The sequence below is a fragment of the Narcine bancroftii genome, chromosome 12, assembly GCF_036971445.1.
Source record: "Narcine bancroftii isolate sNarBan1 chromosome 12, sNarBan1.hap1, whole genome shotgun sequence".
NCBI lineage: Eukaryota > Metazoa > Chordata > Chondrichthyes > Torpediniformes > Narcinidae > Narcine > Narcine bancroftii.
In genome coordinates this window covers 82,975,798-83,003,385 of record NC_091480.1, presented here as the reverse complement: position 1 = coordinate 83,003,385, position 27,588 = coordinate 82,975,798, and the positions used below count along the sequence as shown (strand labels likewise).

Sequence of the window (27,588 nt, the reverse complement as noted above, 5' to 3'; positions counted from 1 at the left end):
GGGCCTCTGTTTTCAACATTGCTACTTTCCCTTACATCACAAAATAATGTGCTCATACTATATTCTTCATGAAACACAAAAGTCTGCAGACACAGTGGTTAAATTACAAACGCAACACTGGAGAAACACAGCAGGTCCAAACAATGCACTTTATAGAGCAAAGATAAAGATACATAACCAACTTTTCGAGCTTGAGCCCTTCATTGAGGTATAAGCAAAATGTAGGCAGGTGCCTGAACAAAATGGTGGGGGAGGGGGCAGGGGGAGGAGCACTGTCCCAGAGACAGGAGGTAGTGGGTGGATAAGGGAGGGAGGGCACACCAGCAAACAATGGGTGGAGGGATGGCTCTGTGAATGGAGAGAGAAGGGGGTGGAGAGCTGGAGGAATGAAGACAAGGGGAAAAGGAAGGGAGAGAGAACAGAGAGTAGATTAGCAGAAACCAGAGAAGACTATGTTAATGCCAGCCAGTTAGAAGGTGCCCAGACAGAAAATCAAATGTTGTTCCTCCAATTTACGGCTGGTTTTGGTGGGATAGTACATGAGGCCATGGAATTAAAGTGGTTGGCCACTTGGGAGAAAGGAATAGATAAGAGAAGCAGAGAGATTGTCTCCACTGGCAAGGGGCATCACCTCAAGATTTTAGGGAAGCAGATTTATGACCAGTGATGAAGAGGAACTTTTTTTCCCACCAAGCAGTGAATCTGGAATTCTCTCCTCAAAGAAGGAAAGCCTCAATAAATGTATTTAGGACACAGATCGATAGATATTTGAATAATAAGAGCCGTGGGGGAACAAGTGGGTAAGGAGGAGCTGAGTCCACAGCCAGATCAAGGATGATCCTATTGAACAGAGAATTTATTTCAAAAGCCATTGCATTGGCCTTGAAGCATTTTGGAAAGCCCTGACATTGTGAAGACTGCAATATTATTAAATGCTATTTTTTTAAATACAGTTAAAAAATGAATTGCAAGATTATCCCTGCTTAGGAAATGTATCGTAGTATTGAAACTAACATGAGATTATTACTATTGCTGCAAACTCCAAGTTTAGCTGGGGGTATTGAAGTCTGTGGGGAGGGTCTGTTTGTCTTCTCCCAGAGTCTGTTCCCAAACCAGAAGAAAAGACGTTGATGATTGACAAGCATTGGACTTCTTCCCATTTGCTCATAGCAGGGCCTCTCAATAATCACCAGCCTTCAAAAATAGTTGGAGATCTGCAGAAGGGTAAATTTGACTGGAAACGGATTGGTTCTCTCTCGAGAGAGACCTGTGTGGGTACGGAACAGGATATTAAATGAATTTCTCCTAATCCTCTCATCCAAGTAACATTTTGAGAGTGTATATTCTTATAATCCTGCTAAAAGCTATTTAAAGGCCCATGAGTGCTCGAGCAGTTGATGTGTGCTTTAAAACTGCAAAAGATATTTCGGGTCATGGCATTTCAAAGAGAAAATAACATCCATTTTTTTTCCTTGGCTGAATTGCAGTTGGAATTTGAGTGAGTAATGGATTGGGACAGAGAACTCCAGACGTAACTGACACCTTTTGGAACCTGTGTTTTTTAATAAAATAATAATTATAAATGACTTTCAGTTTTCTGTGGGAAATCTGCTTTGGGTTAGATGTGAATACCATGTCAATGACAAATAATGTTTGGAAAAAGGGCAACTAGAAAGTCATTACATTTAAGAATGAGCCAATCATATAAAAGTCAAAATGTATCTCTAGTGCTCAGCCTCGGTGTGCAAGTCTATCTTCTCCCTCAACTAGGAGAGAGAGATGGAGATAGCAAATGGTGACAACAAAGGACATAGAGGGCAAATTAATTTACTTAATTTATAATTTGCATTTGTCGAGTTCAATTTTGCCTTTTTATTGGACGTTGCTGTCAACTGGTTGCTGTACTGTCTTTATTTAATTACTTTCTTTTGTTCGCTTCAGGATGGATCGCGGCAAAGGCGGGACAGGAAGAAAACGGTTTCTTTCAGCAGCATGCCCTGTGACCGCAAGATTAGGACCACCGCAGCCTGCATCTCCTTCATGCTGGAGGGATGCGAGATGAAAAAGGTTCGCTCGAACTCCAGAGTGTACAGTCGTTTCTTTATCCTGGATTCTGACATGAGGTCGCTGAGATGGGAACCATCTAAAAAGGACGCTGACAAAGCCAAAATTGAAATACGGTCCATCAAAGAAGTGAGATTGGGAAAGAAGACTCCTGTGCTTCGCAATAATGGAGTTTCAGACCAGTTTTCTGATGAATGTACTTTCTCAATTATTTATGGGGAGAATTATGAATCATTGGATTTAGTGGCTAGTTCTGCTGACACTGTGAACACTTGGGTAATGGGACTGAGGTACTTGGCTTCCTATGGAAAACATACACTCCATATGATAGAGTCAAACCAGAACAGCTTGCGATCTTCCTGGCTGGAATCTGTGTTCCAGGCAGCAGATGTTGGTACTCAAGGCCACATTCCACTCAGCATGGCGATCCAACTCATTAAAAGTTTGAGCCCTGGAATGAAGACCAAAAAGATTGAGCTCAAATTTAAAGAATTACAGAAGGCACAGGACAAACTTGGAACCAAGGTGTCCTTGGAGATCTTCACCGAGGCTTACTGTGAACTCTGCACCCGACCAGAGATATATTTCCTGCTTGTACAGTTCTCCAGCCATAAAGAATGTCTTGATTCTAAGGACCTCATGCTGTTTCTGGATGCAGAGCAAGGAATGGAGGGCCTGGCGGAAGAGAAGTGTTTGGAAATCATTCGCAAATATGAACCATCTCAAGGAGGTCAGGAGAAGGGTTTCCTTTCCATAGATGGCTTTACCAATTATCTTTTGTCACTTGAGTGCCATCTCTTTGATCTGCAGCATGAGAAGGTCTGTCAAGATATGACTCAACCTTTGTCTCATTACTACATCAATTCATCCCACAATGCTTCTCTTTTGGAGGACCACTTCTGGGGCTCCTCAGATATTAATGGGTATATTCGAGTTCTGAAAATGGGATGCCGTAGCATTGAACTTGTGGTTTGGGATGGCCCCGATAATGAGCCTTTAATTTATGCTGGTAATTTGATGACAGTACAAATACCCTTTCGGACAGTTATTGATGTGATAAATAAGTATGCTTTTGTAGCTTCACAACACCCACTGATCCTCTGCTTGGTGACACGTTGCTCGGCCAAACAGCAGAAAGTCATGGCTCAACACATCAAGAAGATTCTGGGGGACAGGTTACATGTGGACCCTCCAGATCCCGAAGAACATTACCTGCCATCACCAGAACGACTCAAAGGGAAGATTCTTCTCAAAGGAAAGAAGTTGCCCGGGAATTGTTCTGATTCTGAAGGAGATGTAAGCGATGAAGAGAATGGGATTGAAATGTGCCAAAGCATGGCTGAAGATGGTACTGATCAATTGAATGAACCCCTGGAAAGAAAGCTGCGGCTTTCAAAAGAGCTCTCCGACCTGGTGAGCTTCTGTAAGTCTGTGCAATTTAGGGACTTTGATGTTTCCAGGAGAAATCAGAAATACTGGGAAATCTGCTCATTCAATGAGGTTGTGGCAAGCAGAATTGCAAATGAATATCCAGAGGACTTTGTGATTTATAATAAAAAGTTCTTGTCCAGGGTTTACCCAAGCCCCATGAGAATAGATGCTAGTAACATGAATCCCCAGGACTTTTGGAAATGTGGTTGCCAGATGGTGGCAATGAACTATCAGACTCCCGGGCTCATGATGGATCTCAATATTGGCTGGTTTCGACAGAATGGGAACTGCGGGTATGTACTGCGTCCAGCCATCATGAGGGAAAAGGTGTCTTACTTCAGCGCTAACACAAAGGATTCCTTACCAGGAGTCTCGGCACAGCTGCTTCACATTAAAATCATTAGTGGTCAAAACCTTCCCAAGCCTAAAGACTCTGCAGCCAAGGGGGATGTTGTAGAACCATATGTGTATGTGGAGATTCATGGGATACCTGCTGATTGTTCAGAACAAAGGACTAAAACAGTGACACAAAATGATGGCAATCCAATCTTTGACGAGAGCTTTGAGTTTCAAATTAATTTACCTGAGCTTGCACTCTTGCGTTTTGTAGTTCTAGATGATGACTACATTGGAGATGAATTCATCGCACAATACACTATACCCTTTGAGTGCCTGCAGGCAGGATACAGACATGTGCCTCTTCAGTCCTTAACAGGGGAGTTTCTCCCACACTCGACCTTATTCATACATGTGGCTGTCAGCAATCGACGAGGTGGTGGGAAATCCCAGAAAAAGGGGCTTTCTGTTCGTAAGGGAAAAAAGGCCAGGGAGTACACTTCAACGAAAACCATAGGGATCAAGGTTATTGACGAGGTTTTCAGAGCAGCCACGCAGCCATTACGTGAAGCAATGGACTTACGAGAAAACGTACAGGTATGATTTGCATTGCAATTAGCTTTTATTTGGTACTCCTAGTCTTAATTGAAGTTTAGTAATTTAGACATACAGCACAGTAACAGGGCCTTTCGGTCCATTTGGCCTAAAACCCGCGGTATGTTTTGAAGGGTGGAAGGAAACCGGAGCACCCGGAGGAAACCCACGCAGACACAGAGAGAACTTACAAACTCCTTACAGACAACAGGCAATTCAGTTGCTCACACTGTAACAGTGTGGTGCTAACCGCTACAATAACCTTGCCTCCCTCTTCCATTTCTTTCCAAAATATTTTTATTGATGTTTATATTATGCAAAATTGAACAGTACAGTTATATATTGTAACGTACAATTCAAAAGATAAGAAAAAAACCTTACAATTCAAAACCCCTACCACTAAAGCAAGGTTAAAAGTTGATACAGAGAAATCAGGAAATAACATCCTGAGATGGGCAGCACAGCCCTGAAGCTTCAGAACAACCCTAAATCTTTCATTTGTGATACTAGTCCATAAATGGGCCCTATATCTTTTGAAAGTTAATATTTGATTCTTTAATGGCATATCTAATTTTTTTCTAAACTTAAGCAAAACAAAATATCATTTAACCATTGTGCATGTGTGGGGGGGGGGGTATTACCTTTCCACTTAATCAAAATTGCATGTCTGACTATCAATGAACTAAAAGATAAAATCCGGTTTTAGTTGGAGTCAGTAAAACATCAGCATCTTGAAATGATCAGAATAGAGCAATTAAAGGGCAAGGTTCTAGTTTGAACTTGAGAATCACCGATGATGTTTGAAAGGTATCTTTCCAAATTTTTCTAAACTAGGCCAAGTCCAAAACATGTGAAACAAAGATGCATCGCCAATTTTACATTAGTCACATAGAGGATTTATATCTGAATAAAAATGAGATAATTTAACTTTAGACATGTGCTCTCTATAGACCACTTTAAATTGCAACAAACAATGTCGTGCACAAAAGGAAGTCGTATTCATCAGATTATAAATAAGGGTCCCACACCTCATCTGAAAATGAAAGATTCAAATCCTGTTCCCAATTGTTCTTGATTTTAACTAACAAGGCTATTCTTAAATCAAGCAAATTATTATAAATAAGAGATATTAAACTTTTATGAGAAAGTTGTAAATCAAAAAATATATCAAGGATGTTTGCCTCGGGAATTCACGGAAAGTCAGAGATCTGAGATTGAACAAAATGTCTAACTTCTAACTATCTTAAAAAAAAAACAAGTGTTTTGTAAGTTAAATTTTGCCACCAGTTGTTCAAAGGAAGGAAAATTGTTATGAATAAAAAGGTCTTTTAAACATTTAATACCCAATCTGTGCCAGTCATTAAAGACAATATCTTGCAAAGAAGGTTGTACAAGATGATTAGATGTGATTAGATACATTTCTTTCCTATTTTGTTTCCTCTCTCCTCACCAAAATATATTTACAAATCATGATTGCCATCCAGCCCATCTTCCATCACAGATAATGGACCCATTCATGAGAATCCTGCAATTCAAATGGCTCTTTGATGAGTCTCGGTTTTCTGTTTCTGGTATGCTAGCCATTCCCCCACTCTAACTGATAACCATTGTTTGCATGAAGAGTTTCTTGTGTATCACTTTATTAGCATTAAGACAAGGGGCACAAGGGACTGCAGGTGCTGTACTGCTGGAAGAACTCAACACGTCTGGCAGCATCCATGGAGGAATCGTCGACCATCCCTTTACCTCCATAGATGCTTGCCCCACTGAGTTCTTTCAGCAGTTTATTTCTTTTTATTATCTCCTTGTTCTCTCTCCACAAGTTAATTTTAATGTTTAAATTTAATTTGGACATTCAGCACAGTAACAGGTCCTTCTGGGCCACAAGCCCATTCTGCCCAAATACCCCAAATGACCCCCGGTGCATTTTTGAAGGGTGGGTGGCAACCAATGCAGACATAGGGAGAACATATGATCTCCTTATAGATGGATTGGAACTGGTGCTGTAATGCCATTGCATTAACTGCTATCCTAACCTTGGTACCCATTGATGTAAGTTTGCAGAGCAACATTTCCTGCATCTCACATATGAGAATCCCTCATGCACTGTTTTCATTGATAATACCCAAGGTTTTTAAAAATTTCATCCAGACATGAGTCATTTGGTACTGCTAAATTTGTGACTTCAAAATTTATAACAGAGGCTTGAACAAAAATATAGCTTGACCCTATGTGGTGCTACTGAGCAAAGTGTTTTATTGGCACAGGTACTGTTTACAACCTAGCACCTCTTCTTCTCATCCAGGTTCCTCTCGTACATCACACAGCCGTATCACAATGAAGGGCAAGGGGAGATTCTGGTCAATATTTATTCTATAACACTATCCATTATCACAAAAAATTGGCTTCTGCATTTCTCCATTGTTGCAGGGATTAAACTTCAGAAGTACTTCATTAACTTGCCAAAATGCTTTTGGGATGTCCTGAAAGAGATGTGAGAGGTACGGTATGGTACACATGCTAGTTAAACAGGAAAGTCTGCAGATGCTCTAATTGTAGTCAAATCCACAAAAGTGCTGGAGAAACTCAGCAGGTCATGCAGTATATGCAGGCAGTAAAGGGTAACTGATGTTTCAGGCCTGAACTCTGCTTTTTTCTTAAAGGATCATTAAGGATCTACACCACCCAGCACATGCTCTGTTCTTGCTGCTACCATCAGGAAAGAGGTCTAGGTGCCACAAGACTCGTATCACCAGGTTCAGGACCTTAAGAAAGGCTCAGGCCTGAAACATTGGAGTGTCTCCAGCACTTATGCAGATAAATGCAAACCTTTCTTTGATATGACATCAATGGGACCCTTTATGTGTTTGCAAAGCTGAGGGAGATAGTTGTAATTTGGGTACTGAATTACTCATTCCTGGACCCAACACACTAATGGCATCATGAAGAAAGCATGTCAGCGCCTCTACATCCTCAGGAGTTTGACACTAGAAAGCCTTGCAAATTTCTATAGATATGTGGTGGAAAGTGCGCTGACTGGCTGCATCACGGTGTGGTATGGGGACACCAATACCCCTGAGCATAAAGCCCTCCAAAGGTAGTGGATACAGCCCAGCACAAATCCCTACTATTGAGAAAATCTACAGGGAACGCTGCCGTTAGAGAGTTGCAGCAATCATTAAGGATCTACACCACCCAGCACATGCTACGTTCTTGCTGCTACCATCAGGAAAGAGGTCTAGGTGCCACAAGACTCGTACCACCAGGTTCAGGACCAGCTACTACCCCTCCACCATCAGACTCCTCAACCACAAACTCACTCAGGGACTCATTTGAGGACTCTTACTTTTGCACTTTCTTGATTGTATTGCAGAGTTTTTTTACATTTGTTTTCTGTTTACAGTTCTTTATTTGTTTACATTTGCACAGTTTTTTTGCACAACCAATGAGTGGGAATTCTGCCTCACTCACGGAAAATAATCGCAGGGTTGTATGTGATGTCATGTACGTGTGGCCTCTGGAATCACTGTGGACGCAACGCAATAACCACATAAGGCGTTTGTAGAGTGAATCAAACGGATTTACTCTTCAGCACCCACGCAACCTTTTAAAGCCAGAATCATGCGCTCGACACGCACTGACGTCATCACGCACTGACGTCATGTGGCCGGTTCAAAGCTTCCTGGGAGATGTAGTGCCGCTACCCATGTACTTTGACAGCAAATCTGAAATCTAAATCTAAGTCATTTCTATAACTGAGCATAAGACTGCAGCAACAAACTGCTGGATAATCAATACTTGCAGGATTCTTGGCTGATTTTCTCACTCCCTCTTCCAGAATCACCCCACCCGTGGTTCAATAGGACTCTCTCAACTTCAGTTGAACTGAGCAGCTTTAACTTCTCATTTCAGACTTGATTATTATAAAGGGGTTACCAAGTAGAGTAAAAGTCCAGCCCTCCACTGTCTAACAATTCAGAAGACCCAATGGCTCAACAGGTGATGTTTCCCACTGCCGTCTCCAGTCACCGGGACCCCATTTCTGTACTCACGCGAACACTTCAAAATCCTGACTCTCGCGTTCGTTTTGGACTCAACAGTTCTTGATTTCCATGCGCCAACCAGCAGAACAGGAAACTAGTTCCTGCGTACCTTTTCAACTACCTAGCTCACTGGAACATGATCTGACTATATAAATGAAATCAAACCAAGTGAGTGTTGAGATGTTAATTCCAAATCATTAGAAAGTGGAACACAGTGTTTTTACTGCTTTTGGTAACACTCCCATCCCCTTCATCACCACCCCACCATTCTGAGGTCTGCAAATTTCAGATTTATTGTCAGAGTACATATATGACATCACATACAACCCTAAGATTCTTTTCTCTGTGGGCGAGGCAGAATCACCACTTAATGGTAGTGCAGAAAAAAACTGTACACAGTGTACACATGTAAACAAATGAAGAACTGTAAGCAGATAATAAATGTAAACAAACTGTCTGTGCAATACAAGAGAACAAAAAGAAAAAGAAATCAATGAAGTGCACAAGTTCGATTCTTAAAAGAGTCCCTGATTGAGTTTGTTGTTGAGGAGTCTGATGGTGGAGGGGGAGCAGCTGTTCCTGAACCTGGTGGTCACCTAGACCTCTTTCCTGATGGCAGCAGCGAGAACAGAGCGTGTGCTGGATGAGATGGAGCCTTGATGATTGCTGCTGTTCTCCGATGGAAGCGTTCCCTGTATCAATGATGGGGAGGGTTTTGCCTGTGACATCCTGGGCTTTGTCCACTACCTTTTGGAGGGCTTTATGCTCAGGGGTATTGGTATTCCCAGACCAGATGGTGATGCAGCCAGTCAGCACACTTTCCACCACACCTCTGTAGAAATTTGCCATGGTTTCTGATGTCATACCAAACTCCTAAGTATGTAGAGGCGCTGACAGGCTTTTTTCACGATGCCATTGGTGTGTTGGGTCCAGGGAAGATTGTCCGAGATAGTGACTCCCAAGAACTTAAATTTTTGCTCACCCTCTCCACCTCTGATCCCCCCAATGATCATTGGATTGTAAACCTCTAGTTATTTTAAGAGACGTGCATAGACGCACGAATATGAGGGGGATAAGAGATGGCACGGTAGGCATAGCGGTTAGTGCAACGCCAACAATCGGGACTGGAGTTTGAATCCCGCACTGTCTGTAAGGAGTTTGTACGTTCTTCCTGTGTCTGCGTGGGTTTTCCTTGGGGGCTCCAGTTGTCTCCCACTTTTCAAGACGTAGGCAAATTGGGTGTAATTGAGAGGCTCGTGGGCTGGAAGGGCTTGGTTCCATGTTATATGTCTAATTTAAAATCGAAAAAATATTTAAATTTAATAAAAAAGATATCCATCAGGTGCAAGCAGTAGTTTTAGTTTGAATTGGACATTATGTTTGGCACAGGTATGTGGGCGAAAGGACCTGTTCCTGTGCTGTTCTAATTGAATGGAGTTGGAAACTAGACATTCATTACCTTGGCATAAAATGATGAAAGGATTTTCCAGCCACTTAGCTTAGGATACATTACCGTGTTGAGTTCAGTTTCAGAGCTGGAGGGAAGGTCACGGACTTTTGACCTCCAGTGTGCCTCAGACTTTCACGTAGCAGTAGGAGGACTTCGTTGACAGTTCTTCCACCCAAAATCTAAGGTTAATTCTAACTAATTTCTTTTGAAAGAATGATCTGCCTGGTTGAGAGTGAAAAATGTCAAAAAGAACTTGCATTTGTATAACATAGACACTTCAATTAACCAGTAAAATTCGAAAACCAGTTAAATTAGGGGATCTTGGATTAATTGGCCTGATATAAAAAGTAGACTTTAAAGAGAGGTGGAGAGGTTAGGGAAGAGGTCCCAATAGATAGGGTCTCTGCATCTGAAAAGCTCGAACACCATTTGAGCAGGAATTAAAATGTGGGTTGTGTCAGGTCAGAATAAGAGAGGCTGAGAGATTTCAGGTCAGGTCAGAATAAGGGAGGCTTAGATATAGAGATTGGGCTGGAGGGGATTGGTAGGTGGGGAAGGAGAGCATGGAGATCTTGGAAATAAAGATGAGAGTTTTGACTGGGGTTCAAAATGCGTAAAGGGGTCTTGATGTTACTTCAGATGTGGCCGGCAATGCTTTGGATGAGCTCATTTAATTTTATAAAGATGGGAAGCAAACACTCAATGGAACAACTGAGTCCAGATATCACAAGATTTGAGTCTGTGAGCGGAGTAGGTAGGAGAGATGAGCGATCTTGATGATGGAGCAGGTTTGTGGGCAGAAGTTTGTTTACAATCAATTGTGACATCAGGCTTGGCAGTTTTCAAAGAGAGCATTACTTAGGATGGGAATTTAAATTTAAACATACAGCACAGTAACGGGCAGCCCACAAACCCCTGCTGCCCAACTGACCTACAACCCACAGTATGTTTCAAAACCAAAGCGCCCAGAGGAAACCCATGCAGATACGGGGAGACAGCGCCGGATTCGAACACTAGTCGCTGGCGTGTTAACAGTGTTGCTCTAATCGCTATGTTAACCATGCTGCCCATAAGCATCAAAGATAACGGCAGAAATTTCAGCTCAATCAATTTTGGATGTGGGACCCCCCCACCCAGCATGAATGATAGGATGCATAGAGGAATCAGGAGTAAAGCAGAGCGGGGTGGCATCAACATACATTTGGATTGTAGTTTGTGTTTGATTGAGTCCTTCAAGTAGTTTAATGCATCCATCGCTATTAAAATTCCCAGGCTCTTCAAAAAGCTTTAGCAGCATTTTTTTTTAAATCTAGCACAGAAATTTAGTGGAACAGAGTATAAATCAAGTCAAATTCATGATCACTTGACGAATCAGGGATCTCTGGTCCTTTGGGCAAAACTTGCAGACACACAACCAGACATAACACACATACAGACAAAAAATACATACGCAGGACAAGTTTTACAACTAAATATTTTTTCATGAATATGAGAGTCTTGGGTGGTTAGTGTGAGCTGCTCCTTTGGTCGTTCACTATCCTCAGCCTGGTGGTGCTGGCTCTGATCCTCCTATATCTCTTTTCTGATGGGACCATCTGAAAGATGTTGTGTGCATGGTGGAAGGGGTCCCCAATGATTTTGCACATCCTCTTCAGACAACGATTCCTGTAGATCATGTCGATGGCGAGAGGACAGGTGGGGGAGGGGGGACAGAGGGAGACTCCAGTGATCCTCTCTGCCACTCTGTGGTCTGACCTCCGATCCATTTCTCTGTAGCAACCGAACTGCACTGTGATGCAGCCAGCCAGGATGCTCTCAATAGAGCTCCTGAGGAAGGTTGACATAAATAGTGGCTGGTAGCCTTGCCCACTTCAGTCTTCTCAGGAAGTGCAGTCATTGTGCACCTTCCTGACAAGTGCAGAGATGTGAGTGTCCACGATCGGTTGCTAGTTAAGTGAACTCCAAGAAACTTGGGGCTTCCGCCACAGAGCTGTTGATGTGTAGAGGAGGGTGGTCGTTCCTGGTCCTCCTGAAGTCCACGATCATTTCCTTCATCTTGTTACTCTCACACCATATCTACAGTCTGCACTGAAGCTCCCTGAACACTGCCCATGGTATTGAAGCTTCAATGGAGGACATTTTCTCCAGCAGCATCAACCTTGAATATCTCACTGCAATATTATGCCATTCCTCTGATTAGAAAATGATTGTTGGACTTCCTAATAATTACACAGCCATCATTTATTAGTGAACATTTCTGCAGATTTGTAGTATGTAAAATTGACTGTTTTTGATTGTTTGTTAAGATTAACTCATAGGATTAGATTTGAACCTCTCGAAAATGAGATTCATTGTATTTGTCAATAAATTATTAATTTTAAGCATCCTGATGTGGTAAAAAATGCAACCAGCTTGTTGTACAGGATCAGATGTAGACAGCTGGTATGACACTCTATTTAATGCACGGATTTGTATTTTGCACAGAATGCCATGGTCTCATTTAAAGAGTTGTGCGGTCTGACTCCTGCCGCGAACATGAAGCAATGCATTCTAACTCTGTCGTCGTGGTTACTGAACAGTGACAACACGGTGTTGGTGACAGTGAACCTCAGCGAGCAGTATCCTTCCATGGAGGCACAGGGTCCAATTCCAGACCTCCTCAGGAAGGTTCTGGCAGCCTATGATACAGTGAGTCCTTTCGTTCAATATTTTCTCCACTAGATTTGGTCTGAAATGCGTGTGACTTGTTTCTAAAGGGTTCAGGCCCACTGCACAAATTTGCACGAGCTGGTCAAACTTCTAATGAAGAGAGACCTGATTGGCATCTTGAGGGGGGCAGTCGCAGGCCGCCCTCCCCCCCACCCAAATGAGTTATTGTGAATGTGAAACATCAGGAACAGAAAATGAAATTGTAACATGAACAACAGTTTGTGCTCCCCACCGCGGTTACCCTAATGCCCCTGATTAGATTTGTTCTGATGCCAAAATGAGAGAAAATGACACTTGTTGATGCCTTGAGCCCTCTTCTCATGTCAAGGTGACAAGCAAGACAAGTTCTCCCTTTTATCTCACCAATCTTTAGCTAACTCAGGACTACACTGTTGACTAAAGACTCAAAAAGATCAAACTATACACTGAGGAACATTAAACTAGAAAACAAAAAGTTTAGGTGGATTCAAGGCCGTGAAGTGCAACATGCCATTGAAAATACATTTTCTGCATTGGCCCTTGGACTCCTTCCCTGGTGATCCTGGTGCAGTCAGTGACGAATGTGGTGAAAGGTTTCACCAGGACATTGCGACCATGGAAAAAACAGTTAAGTGGGCATCTAGAATCCTTCAATGCTGGGCAGCAGATACAAGAGGCATCAGATGCTGAGTAAAATCAATGGCAAAACATTTTTAGGTCAGTTGAACTCACGCAATATGCGATTAAACATACTAAATTCAATGAAAGTTAATTTAATGTTTCTCCAACTTCTGACATGATACAGCAAAACTGAAATTATCTTTGCGTTCATCTTGGTTGTCTATCATAATCCCCCAATTTTTTTTCAAGAAGCAACCCAAATTAAAAAAATTGTTGACCAGTATAATTAAACTGTACAGCTTTCATTGTACCTGAATTCATAACCTAACCTATTAAAATGAAGAAGTTATCATTTTCAAATCAAGCCAGAATAAATGGAGAGCATATTTAATCTCTGAGATTCCATTCACATATGTGACCAGACTAGAAATGTAGATAAAAGGAATGGGAAATTAAAGCCTTTGTTAATCTCAAGATCATTTAATATAATTACATGTGCACTAAATTTGGCTTCATGGGATTTTACCAGGAATATATGAAATGCACCTGACTTTGAAGAACTGGGGGGGGGTGGGGGAGCTTGTTTTTATACTCACTGAGAATGAGACATTTATATCAGAAACAATTTATATTTTTATCTTAAGAAACAGCGATTGGAAAAATGTAAAGAGGACCAAGCAGATAGATAAGGAGGAAAGGGAGTGGGCAAGCAATAATCGATGTATAACAAGGTAATACATGCCAGTCTGAAAGATATACCCAAAAAGAAGGAAATAATTTAAGGGGGGGGCGGGGGGGAATGAACCAACTTTGGTTAACCAAGCGAGTTAAAGAAGGTATTAAGTCAGAAAAGAAATTTACGAGTGGGCAATAGACCCAAAGGCTGCAATAAATTCAGAGCTCAGCAAAGCAGGACAGAAAGGTAAACAGAGAGAGGGAAAGCAAGCTATGAGTAAAATTCAGTAAAACACCATCGTGATTGAAGTAAAAACACAATTGAGTGTTATTCAGTGAGGAATATAAAAGCAGACAAAACGTGGTTTTTTTTAAGGATAAAGAAAAGAGAAGTACAAGTAAACATAGCTCCATTGAAAGGATGAGATCAAAGGAACAGTTATGGGGATTAAGGTCATGGTGTCAGTGTTACTGATGGAAGATATGACAATCGTCCATCAATATTGGAGGAATTGAGAATCATCAACAATTGAGAAATAGTTTGAGGCAAGTCCAAGGGGCTAAAAACAGATAAGTCCACCGACCTGGGTGGCTTGCAATCTGGGATCCTAAAATAAATGGTGACTAACACAGTTGATGCATTAGCTGAGTCATGCAGAAGTCATGCGATTTTGGAGATGTGTCAGAGGGTTGGAAAACTGTGAACATGACATCCCTATTCAAAAAGGGAGGGAGGCAAAAAGCAGGCAACTATTGTTAAAGACAGCCTGTGCTGTAATAAAACAAACAGCAGAACCAATAAGGTGTAAAACCGTTTCCTTATTCAAACTTGGTAACCCCAGGAGTGATGAGGAAAGAGTTTCGAAACTCGTTCTCTACACCGAACCTCCAATTAAAGCATCAAAGTGTTCTTTATACACCTTTCACATGCAGACCCTTATAAGTTTTGCACACCTGGTAATTTTGTGCTTACAGTAAAACGTTACCCTGTGGTGTCTGGAAAATGTCGGAGTGTTCTTACCTCAAGGTACATTGACATTCTTGCGGAGTTAGTTACTATCTCACTACGGCACAGGAAAGGTTAGGTTAAGAAAGCAATCATGTTCCCACCATTTTACAGGAAGCTACTGTATTTTCTTACCTAATCCATCAACCTTTAGTTCAGCATTTGGTCCTATTAGTCTCGCATCGTTTGTTCATAGTATGTTAAAATCAATCAAGGAAACAACAGCAACATATTTCTAAGATTATAATGTAATCAGCCAGATCAGTGTGGTTTTAATGAAGGATAAAGTGTATCTGATAAATATATTGAAGGCTCTTGAAGAAGTCTTGCTGACCCAGAGCAGTGTGAAAAGTTGGAAATTCACCCAACTGCTTCAGTTGGAGGACCAACTCCTGAGCCAAATGAAATATCAATTGCTTTTGAAGACAACACACTGCTTTAATTAATAGGAAATGCAAAGAATCTTGAGCATTTCTTATTGTTCCTGTGTTGTTTGAGGCCTCCTGGAGTGTTGAGGAAGTTAGTGCTGCCTGAGCAGAAGGATGTTGTAGAATGAGAATGGTTAGCATGTATATGCCCCTGCAAACTGTTGCCTTGACCCTTACACATGCCGTGCCTCATGTTATTTGCACTGCTTAGCTAATGAATCCAAATGAAACACCGAGACTAGGGTGTACAATGATTTTACCAAACATGAATGGAAAATTTTGGATTAAAGTCATGTCGTTTATGAAAAGAAATTATCCAAATAAAAAACCATAGTGGTCAGTTCTCCAATCCACACAACACGCAATCTCAAGCAACCGCCAAATTCACGTATCCGGCATGTGTTTATACAAATATCTATTTTAAAGGTAAAGGTTTCTTTATTGTCATGTAATACGACATTTAGAATGTAACATCGATTTTAACTTTTGTCCACCGTAAGGCAGACAGAGAGTCGTCACTTTGTCCAGCGCCCCTCACAGAAACCTACAGCACCTGGTATTCCCAGGCGGCCTCCCCTCCAATTAATGCATTTCAGTTTAATTTGTATTATATTTAGTAGTATTGGCACTGAAAGATTAATGATCAGTGAACAAGAGTCATTACTACAATGGACAGAAATACAATTGAAACAGATGGATATTGATGTCACAAAGTTCGTAGAAATGAAATATTTTCTTCTCGTGTTTATTGATGCTCTGGAATTTTTTTTACTGAGTTCGTATTCAGCATCCATTACCATAACAGAGTTGCTAGACTTAATGCAAACCTTATCTTTTCTTTAAACATACAGCTCAGCACCAACCTTTCGGCCCACAATCAATCTAGGTACCGACCAAAATAAACCTTCTCCACATCCATCGCCCCTATCTTTCCCGCATGCAATTGTCTAGCTACATGTCTCTTAAATGTCCCTGTTGTACCAGCCTCAACCACTATCCCCAGTGTTATATATTAGTGATCACCTTGGATCAGGGCCACAGGCACATTGGGCAGTTTTAGCATGGCTCAGGGGTCAATGTTCTAGTGGAATTTTTTGGGCAGTAACTGGCATAGTGGATGGGAGCTCACCAGAAGACTTAACTGATGTGATATTTTAGGGGACCTTTGATCACGTTCCACAGTCAAAACTGGTTCAGGGCTGATGTAACCAATAACAGGAAAACCTATTGAAAAAATTAATAGAGGCAAAAGATATTACCACCCAAACCTGAGAATAAAGGCTGTCCCTGGATTCAAAAAACCCCAATACAGTAAAAATCCCCCAGTATCCAGTACCCATGGAGATTGGTAGATGCCGGATACGTGAATTTGGCGGTTGCTTGAGATTGTGTGTTGTGTGGATTGGAGAACTGACCACTATGGTTTTTTAGAATTTTTTTACCAATTTACTTGCTGCAATTTTTTGCCACTTGTTTGAGACTGCAGGTTGCTTGAATTCCAGATAATGGGGATTTTATTGTCGATAGATACTCCTACATCTGAACAAACTAGTAAATGATTAAGTTCAAGGTTTAACATGCACACGTGTGTTCGTTCTAACGAAGAGCAGAACTAATTCATTCTCTCTCTCTCTCTTTGAATCATTCTTCTTTCTTATTAGCCTTATGTGCTTTTGATGCATTCACTACAGACTGTGGAGGTTTTGACAAAATAACATATGGACAAAATCGATCAAAAGGAAAATAAGAATAAGAGAGATGCCTGGAGAGACAATTAGGGCAATGTTATTCACATATTGCAGTGTCATTCAGGTTTTCAGTCCTTTGACAGAGATGCTTTTGTACTCTGCCTCCAAACCAGAACAGATGTTAGCAGATGTTAGCTGTACATTTGGCCTGGAGGAGATCACATTATGAATTGACCGGTCATGAGTCACTTCCTTCAAATTATTTTCATTCCGTATATAAAATAAACAATCAGTTGCCAATTATGTGGCCTTATATTTTTAGGTTGTTATGTTTTGGAATGTCAGTTCCACATGCTGATGGATATATATACTTAGCAAATTGTTTGCAGATATTAGCATATTGGGTCTTTCTTCTCTTGAGACTGGATCTTGTCACCAATACAGGCTGAGCTTTGTCGATGTTAGCAGATTGAAGGGCTTAATCACCTGGGAACCTTCTCAGAAAGGTGATATTTTCAAGGGTACAAGTAAGCTCCGAGGTTGCATGGCCCAACGTTCACCAAGGAAGAGAGCCAGTAATTAAAAATAATAGAAAATGGGTGGCAGAGTTGGCGTAGCAGTTAGCCCATTGCTAATTCAGAGCCAGTGGCCCGAGGTTCAAATCCGCTGCTGTCTGTCAGGAATTTGTATGTGTCTGTGTGGGTTTCTTCTGGGTGCTTCAGTTTCCTCCCAACCTTCAAAAACATAGGGGGGTTGTTGGTGAATTGGGTATCTGGATAGCACGGGCTTGTGGGCCGGAAAGACCTATTACCATTCTGTATGTATGTCTAATATTCATAAATGATTGGAAACTACAAAGCACGGAAGCTAAGATGGCTTTTAATGCTCAAGATATATAGGCAAATGAGATGTTGTAATAAAGGTTTAATGGTGAGCGGTCACTGAGATCTTTTGTTTATCCAAGCAGATTGCCTCATTGTAAGGAACATGGATTCTCAAGAAACTACAGTATGTGGATTCTCCACCAAATAGTGTCAGGAAAGCAATCAAATGATCCATCAAAAGTCACTGCAATAGTAATATTTTCAAAGTTGGTCATGGGATGGGATGGAATTGTGAGCAGGTAGTAGGATTTAAAGAGACACAAAATGGAATAGCAGAGTGCTTGTTAAAAAGGTGAGAGAATGGGTAGTGTTGCTGTTCACAGGGACCTGGGGTATGCGCAAGGCCTGAAACTAGCATGCAGGGAAAGCAATGAGGGGTTTTGAGTCCAGGAGTAAAGATGTCTCATTACAATTATAAAAAGGCTTGATGAGACCAAAGTTGATGTATTGTTTTAGTCTCCTTATCTAACAAAAAGGATGCGTTTACCATTGAGAATGATACTGGTTTCAAAAATAGTAGTAATGAAATAATCTGATGGGGGAACTCAGCGGACCAGTGGGAGAAAATGAATTGTCGACATTTTCGGTTGGAACACTTCATCAAGACTCACTTGAGACATCCAGTTTCCAGTATCCACAGTCTCTCATGTGTTAAAGATGGTAGGTGTGGCAGATGGGAATGGATTGAATAGGATAGTGTGATATTCTATAGAGTGTAGAAAAATGAGAGAGCATCTCATTGAAACTTACAAAATTCTTCTCAGATTTTGCAAGCTGTTTGAGCAGAAGACGAGGTGACAGTCTCGGGAGAGGTTATAGGCATGTTAGGATGAGCTGTGACGGAGAGAAGTGTCTTCATTCATTTGATGATGTGTCTGGAATTCTTTACCCTGGAGCTGTGGAGGCTGAGTCTGTGAATGAATAAGTTTAATAAATATACATAACACAGGGTTGATGAGTTGGGTGAGAATATAGTTGCCTTGTCACATAGGTGGAAACATGGCCTTCCCTGTGCTATAGTGAGACAGTAAATAACACCAGAAAAAATGTAGTAAGACCAAATAGATAAAGAAGTCAGGCCATCCTGTTTTTGCCAGCTTGTCTGCAGACACCACAGGGGAACACGTGTTATAAAAACAAGAATAGCTAGCTGTGTGAAACTCAATTGAAACTTGTAAGGTCTCACGCAGACCCCTGCCCAAAGGTGTGTAAAAATAGGATGGGTACTCTGTATGCTTTGAGTGGGGCTCAGTGTAGAGAACGAGTTACTGAACTTTTTCTTTGAACCCCTCACTCCTGCTAGCGTTATCCAGGCTGAATAAATAAACTGTTGTACGCTTAATTGGCTCTGCAGTGTTCTGCTGTTTGTTTTATTACAGCGTGGGTTGACTTTCACAAGGACACAGCAGAGTTTCACAGATCTTAAAGGAAATAAGGAATTTGAGGATGGCAAGGATTCTGGGGAAAGTGAGGGGAAAATAGCATTGAAGTAAAAGATCTGCCATGATCTTAATGAAGGGGAAGCAGACTCAAAGGGATAAATAGAACCTACTTTTTGTGCCATTGTGTCTTCAAAGGAGCTACAGACTCACACAGGTCAGAAATAGTGTGCAGTGTGCACCTTATCAACCATCATCCCTCTTCAACATTTTCCTTCCTGTACCAATTGCTCTGTGTTCAGCCCTGTTAAACAAGGAACTCCTCATTTACTGGCCTACAAAACAAGAAAAATAATAAATTTTAAAGAGTGCTCTCTCTGCTCCATGTTTACGACTTCCCCAGTAACTCAATATCTTCTTCACTTCTTATTGTTTTAACCTATGCCCTGGGCATCATTTTGGAATTGCATTGGAAGACTGAACTGAAGCCACAGCTAAATGCTGCTTGCAGCATTGAGAAACGGTATTTACTGCAATGGTTCTAGAAATGAAACAAAATGACGACACAGGCACACCGACAGTTCAAGAGAACTCCACCTGAGGCAGCTTGTCATTTCACAGATGAAATTTAATCAAAGGGGTTGCACGTTGGGATCAGGAAGGTGTAGGTTATGGCCCTCAGGACACTCACTTGAATTCAGTATTATCAGATGAGCAGCCATAGCAGTTGGTGTCATGCCTGTCCAGTTCTGATGTCATCCACCTGTAATTTGAAATTATTCTCTGATCACAGACGCTTCAAGCGTTTTCGAGCGTTCTCTTTCAGATTTCCACCAACTGCAGTGATCTGAATTGCATCATTCCAAAGTTACAGCTGTATGTTTTTCCTACCCTCTTCTGGTCCTGGTCTTCCTCTTTCACCCTCCATTGCATCACTGTCTGGTACGGAGGTGCCAACGCACAGAACAGGAAAAAGACCCCAGAGGGTTGTTAGCCCAGCCTGCAGCATCGCGGCCACCAGCCTTCACTTCATCAAGTACATCTACAAGAAAGAAGCCTCTGTCCTCAAGGACCCCCCACAACCCAGGCCATGGCCCTCTTCACTCGGCTACCATCGGAGAAAAGGTACAGGAGCCTGAAGACAAGCAGCCAGAGGCACAAGGACAACTTCTTCCCCGCTGTCGTCAGATTCCTGAATGGACGATGAACCATAGACACTGCCTCACTTTGACTTTTTATTGCTCTATTTATTTTAATTTATTTTGTGAGGTGGTTTATAAAATGTTTGCACAGCGATGCTGCCATAAAGCAACATATTTCATGACATGTTCATGACAATAAATTCTGATTCTGATTCTTTTTTTTCCACCTCCTCAGATACATGAATAAAGCCCACAGTATCCTCTCCTAGACAACTTGAATTTCTTGTTCTTCACTCTGTTTTTGACATTCCAAATGTCCCTTCCAACACCCCCCCCTTTTTAGAATTTAAAATACCCTTGTTATTCACTTGTCCCACTTCTGAAATTTCTTGCTGTGTTCTCACTCCAGATTTCCAATACCCATTGTAGCGTGAATAAAAGCTCTCAAGACTGGAAGGAGAACATATGCTTTTATTAGCTTAAAACTGAGGGTAGGGTCTTCAGTGGTCTTCAGAAGGGCTCAGGGTTTAGGCGGGAAACCAGGGTTATATATGGGTAGATGGGGTGGAGCCAGGAGGCAGAGCCAGCCATCAGTACAACACACCACCAGTGAATCCCAGTTCACTGCACCCATTGAGTGGAATTTCTTGATTTCACTCCTAAATGAGCAAGCAGAAATTCTTGGAGACATGATGGGTTCGTTCCATGTTCTGTGTTTAAGTTACTTACTCTCAAGTTTCTCAATTTTCTGTTAAATACTTTGATCTGATTATCATTCAGCTCACGAGAATGCAAAACAGCCTGGAAGGGCCCGAATTTAAAAAAAATGAAATAAAAAATCTCACTGAGCAGAGTTTGGCCTGGAGCTCTGTATCCTGCCCAACAATTTTTGTAGCTCCTTTTCCTTTCAAAACTTTTTCCAGCTTCACAGTGAATTTCAAGCCACGGTAGATGTTTAAATTCTGTTTTCAATCCTTCAAAAGCTTTAAATGAGGGAGGTAAATCCCATTATGAACATGTTTTTACTAACTCAAGTCATCTTAGGCTGAAAATGTTGATGCAGCTATTGACGATGCAAATTCTCGGCCTGCTGCAAAAAATTCAGACAAAAATATGTTCTGATTGAATTACGAAACTTGCAATTAATGAAAAACTGAGAAGTATCCTTAAATTTGCAAGAATAAGTCAGGTTTCAAAAAAGCTGAAATTACTACCTTACTTGTATTCAAATGTTATCTTGATACCAAAGATTCATAATTTTCTTTGCATTGCAGATGTTAATTGTAGGGATATTGATAGCATTTTTCTTGATCTGGATAGAACATTGTCTCATTTCTGTTGTATAAAATAACAACTAAAACAGCATCAGCTTATCTAACTGCCTTTGTGTTTTTATATAATATGCTCTTTCAATCCATGTCTTTGACCATGCTTTATTTTAATATCCCCTTATGTGGATTAGTGACAAACTCTTTCCACTTCTCTATGAAATGGCTCAGGGTATTTTACTCAATTAAGAGCAATCAACATTTGGGAAAACTTGGAATAATGTTTATAAGGTATTTCTAGGTGCAAATTGGCACAATGTTTCTTATGTAACAACAATGAATACTCTTCAATAGGATTTCATTGGTTGCAAACGGGCACCTTTACATGGACGTGCAGGATGAAATCAGAAACAAAGACTGTCGACCATCTTCTTTCTTTGGCTTGGCTTCGCGGACGAAGATTTATGGAGGGGGTAAAAAGTCCACGTCAGCTGCAGGCTCGTTTGTGGCTGACCAGTCCGATGCGGGACAGGCAGACACGATTGCAGCGGTTGCAAGGGAAAATTGGTTGGTTGGGGTTGGGTGTTGGGTTTTTCCTCCTTTGCCTTTTGTCAGTGAGGTGGGCTCTGCGGTCTTCTTCAAAGGAGGCTGCTGCCCGCCAGACTGTGAGGCGCCAAGATGCACGGTTTGAGGCGTTATCAGCCCACTGGCGGTGGTCAATGTGGCAGGCACCAAGAGATTTCTTTAGGCAGTCCTTGTACCTTTTCTTTGGTGCACCTCTGTCACGGTGGCCAGTGGAGAGCTCGCCATATAATACGATCTTGGGAAGGCGATGGTCCTCCATTCTGGAGACGTGACCCATCCAGCGCAGCTGGATCTTCAGCAGCGTGGACTCGATGCTGTCGACCTCTGCCATCTCGAGTACCTCGACGTTAGGGGTGTGAGCGCTCCAATGGATGTTGAGGATGGAGCGGAGACAACGCTGGTGGAAGCGTTCTAGGAGCCGTAGGTGGTGCCGGTAGAGGACCCATGATTCGGAGCCGAACAGGAGTGTGGGTATGACAACGGCTCTGTATACGCTTATCTTTGTGAGGTTTTTCAGTTGGTTGTTTTTCCAGACTCTTTTGTGTAGTCTTCCAAAGGCGCTATTTGCCTTGGCGAGTCTGTTGTCTATCTCATTGTCGATCCTTGCATCTGATGAAATGGTGCAGCCGAGATAGGTAAACTGGTTGACCGTTTTGAGTTTTGTGTGCCCGATGGAGATGTGGGGGGGCTGGTAGTCATGGTGGGGAGCTGGCTGATGGAGGACCTCAGTTTTCTTCAGGCTGACATATGCAGGCCCCTAGCAGCAGCAAGGATGTGGATTACAAACTACGGCTGGAAATAGAGAAGGCATGTCAGAAGGACAACATTACAATAATCATGGGTGATTTTAACATGTAGATTGGGAAAGAAGGGCAGTTCGGGATCTCAGGAGAGAGAGTATGTGGAATGTCTACAGGATGGATTTTTGGAGCAGCTTGTTGATGAGCCCACCAGGGGATCGATCGGCTGTTCTGGATTAGAGGTGATTAGAGAGCTTAAGGTAAAGGAACCCTCAGGAGGCAGTGATCACAATACGACTGTGTTGTTCGCTTTGAAATTTGAAAATTAGAGGCTAAAGTCCATTGTGTCCGTATTTCAGTGGAAATTACAGTCACATGAGAGAGGAACTGGCCAAAGTCCATTTGAAAAGCACACTCATGGGGAAGATAGCAGATCGAGTTTATGCGAGAAATGAGGAAAGTGCTGGTCAAGCACATACCAAAAGGAAAGAAAATTGTAAATAGATGAATGAGACAATTGTGGCTGACGAGGGACGTCAAACTTGTTCTCGATTTAATTTAGACCCTTCCGGCCCACGAGCCTGTGCCACCCTAATATTACACCAAATTAACCTACAATTCCTGTACGTTTTTGAGGGGTGGGAGGAAATTGGGTTGCCTGGAGGAAACCCACACAGACATGGAGGGGACCGTGCAAACTCCTGGAGGATGCCGTCGGATTCAAACCCAGGTTGCTAGTTCTGTAACAACAATGCACTAACTGCTTACATATTTTTTTTATGTAGTCTATAGAAGGGAAATATGGAAGAAACCTAAACTTGACTGCTTCACAGGGAAGGGGGCAGGGGAATTCAGGGTTATGGGGAGAAGGCAGGGACAGGTTACTGATAGTGGAAGATCAGCCATGATCTAAATAAATGGCGGTGTTGGCTCGATGGGCCAAATGGCCTACTCCAGCACCAATTGTCTTAAAGGAAAAACAAATGAGAGGGCCCAAAAGGAAGCAAAAATTAGTGGGAAGATAGAGGACTGGGAAACTTTTAAAGACTTGGGGAAGACAACTAAGAAAGTAAATAAGAATGATGAAAGGAGGTTAGCAAGTATATTAAATAGGATACTAAAAGCTTTTTTAAATATATAAAGAATAAAAAAGTGACTAAAGTAGACATAGGACCAATAGAAAATGACACTGGAGAAATTGTAATGGGAGATAAGGAGATGGCAGAGGAATTGAATGATTATTTTGGCTCAGTCTTCACTGTGGAAGACATTAGCAGCACACCAATTGCTCTTGGAATTGAAGTGAGTACAATCAAGATTCTGAGAGAGAAGGTATTTGGGAAGCTAAATTGTCTAAGGGTAGATAAGTTTTCCAGACTAGATGGAATGCACCCTTGGGTTCTGAATGGGGTAGGTCCAGAGATTGTGATGGAATTTGTAAGGATCTTCCAGGAATCAATGGATTCCAGTGTGGTTCCGGTAGAGCGCAAATGTCACTCCGCTGTTTAAGAAGGGAGTGAGGCAGAAGAAAGAAATTATAGACCTATTAGCCTGACGTCAGTGGAAGCTGTCGGAGTCAACTGTCCTCGTGGCAAAATGTGCACGTGCGGGCGCACATGTACACAGCTTAGAGGGAACAGAGGGCGTGAGACGGTGGAACTTGTTGCCACAGGCAGTTGTGGAAGCAGTTGGGTGTATTTAAGGCAGAGATTGACAGGTATTTGATTAGTCAGGGCATCAGGGGTTACAGGGAGAAAGCTGAGGAGTGGGGCTGAGTAGGAGGATGGATCAGCTCATGATTTGAATAATGGAGCAGACTTGATGGGTCAATGGGCCGACCTGCTCCTGTATCTTTATGATCTTATGGCTGTAGTTGAACTCATCTAGCTGCAATTTTCAGGAACAGGAGTTTTTTTTTTATTTAGACATACAGCACAGTAATAGGGCCTTTTTGACCCACAACCAGTGCCATCCAATGACACCCAATTGAACTACAATTGAAGGGTGAGAGGAAACTAGAGCACCCGGAGGAAACTCACGCAGACACAGGGAGATCGTACAAACTCCTTACAGACAGCACAGGATTTGAACCTGGTCGCTGGTTCTCTAACTGTGTGGCGCCAACTGCACCACTCTCAATGCACCCATGTTCTTTCACCTGTTACATGAGGGGGATACCTGCTCTTAATCTCAATATTTTAGGCCATGTGCAACCACAAACCTTTTCCTATTTTGCTGATTTCACAGCAATATGATTCATCGGTTTTGATTTATTAATGCAAATAATCATTAATCCATTAAACCAAACTTATTAATCGTCATTGACATCTTGATCCAACTTGCAGTCAATTAGAAAGTGGCTTGGAGCTCAAGATAAAAAAAAATTACAGTCTTTATAGCACTTGTATAATTGTGAAAGCATTTGGAATGTTGTGTTAATTAGCTGTGATAATTCTCCTTTTATATATACTAATTAATTTGAATTCCAAAGCACATTTTCTCTCAGATCTTGTGCTTTAGCATTTTTCTATTTATTTTGAATCCAGTTTGGGCTCCACTTTGGCAACAGGCTGTTTAATTAAATACAAATTTTTGCAGCAAAGTTTAGCTTTTAAAAATCACAAACCTAATCTCCCTGGACTTAGCAGGAATGTGGAGAAACTCAGTAGGTCAAACAGTGTATGATGTATAGCAAAGATTAATGTACATAACCAGTCTTTCAGGCTTGAGGCTTCATGCCATCTCACTGGCTCTACACAAAGCCCTGGTACACCAGGACAGTAAAAATGTATTCATCAGGATGCTCTTTATTGACTACAGTTTGGAATTTAACACCATCATCTTCTCAAATCTGATCAGCAACACCCCACTGTGTAAATGGATCCTGCATTTCCTCACCTCCGGACCACAAACAGTGAGGATTGGTAAGAACATCTCCTACACAACCTCCATCAGTACCGGAGCACCACAGGGCTGTGTTCTTAGCCCCCTGCTCTACTCACTTTACACCTACCACTGAGCAGTTCAGAATGTCAGTAATACCAGCTAGAAATGCCGATGATACCACGGTAATAGGTTGTACAAAGAAAGGTGTTGAGTCAGCATTCAGGAGGGAGATTGAAAACTTGGCTGAATGGTGCACCAACAACCACCTCAAACTCAATGTCATCAAAACTAAGGAGCTGATTCTTGACTTCAGGAATATAATCCAGATCATTAGGATCAGAGGAGGAGAGAGTGAGCAAATTTATATTCTTGGGAGTCACCATCTCGGAGGATCTTTCCTGGACCCAACAGACCAATGGCATTGTGAAGAAATCACATCAGTAGCTTTACTTCCTCACGAGTTTACGGAGGTTTGGTATGACACCAGAAACCCCGGCAAATTTCTACAGATGTGTGGTGGAAAGTGTGCTGATTGGCTGCATCATCGTCTGGTATCATCGTCTACCCCTCCACCACCAGACCCCTCAACAACAAACTCAATTTGGGATTCATTTAAGAACTCACTTGTGCACTTTATTGATTTTTTAATTCTCTCTGTATTGCAGAATTTTGTTTACATTTGTTATCTTTTTAGAGTTCTTTATTTGTTTAAGTGTATATGTTGTCTGCAGTTTTTTTGCATCACCAATAAGTGGTAATTCTGCCTTGCCTGCAGTAAAAAGAATCTCAGGGTTGTATGTGATGTCACATATGTACTCTGACAATAAATCTGGAATCTGAGCACTTCATCCATACCTTGATGAAGGCCTCAAGTCCGAAATGTTGGTTATGTATCTTTATTTTGCTCTAGAAAGTACAAAGTTTGACCTCCTGGGTCTCTCCAGCATTGTAGTGTACGTGCTACAATGTGTGTGGAAGGAAGACTCACACACACGAGGAGTCGAAATCAAAGACTGCTTTATTGCACTGGTAGTTCTGCTTTATATGGGCCCCTGGCGCCGACTTCAGGTTGGCCGCGTTCCCGCCAGAGTTCCCCATCCACCCACCGTGTGGAGGTTACCTGAGACGACGGCCTGTGTCGCCCCCCCCAGGTCCACATGGACGCTGCGTTCGTCGGCCATTTTGCGGACTGGTTCGCATCTCCGTGCTACGTTGTTTTTACTTCAACCATGGTGTCTGCACATTTTCGTGTTTTCTTCCTCAGCAGGAATCTTTTTTGCTTTAATGAGCAAAGGTAGAATCCAACAGTGATTTGATTTGATTTTCAACGTTTAGGTTTAGGTTAAATTTTAAATTAAAAATTTTAATTTAGACATACAGCACGGAAACAGGCCATTTCAGCCCACAAGCCCGTGCCACCCAATTACACCCATCTAATCGACAACCCCGGTACATTTTTTGAACGGTGGGAGGAAAACCCACGCAGACCACAAGGAGAACATACAAACTCCTTCCAGACAGTGTGGGATTCAAACCCTGGTCCCGATCGCTGGCACTTTAATGGCGTCGCCCTCACCACTGTACCAAGCGTGCTGCCCGGTTCTTTTACTAAATCCTGAAATTGAAGTCCCTACTGTAACTTATGAAGAATAAAATAGCAAACAACAATGTATTGCATTA

At 41.9% G+C, this 27,588-nt stretch overlaps 1 protein-coding gene across 2 annotated transcripts in view; it reads left to right on the top strand.

Moving 5' to 3' along the window:
* Window positions 1–27,588, top strand: part of LOC138747732 (inactive phospholipase C-like protein 2) — a 190,444-nt gene that overhangs the window by 123,340 nt on the left and 39,516 nt on the right. For both annotated transcript variants that reach the window (XM_069907246.1, XM_069907247.1), the window contains 2 exons: window positions 1,942–4,428; window positions 12,403–12,606. In XM_069907246.1, the coding sequence (XP_069763347.1) occupies window positions 1,942–4,428; window positions 12,403–12,606 (2,691 nt within the window). The remainder of the gene's footprint in view (window positions 1–1,941; window positions 4,429–12,402; window positions 12,607–27,588) is intronic.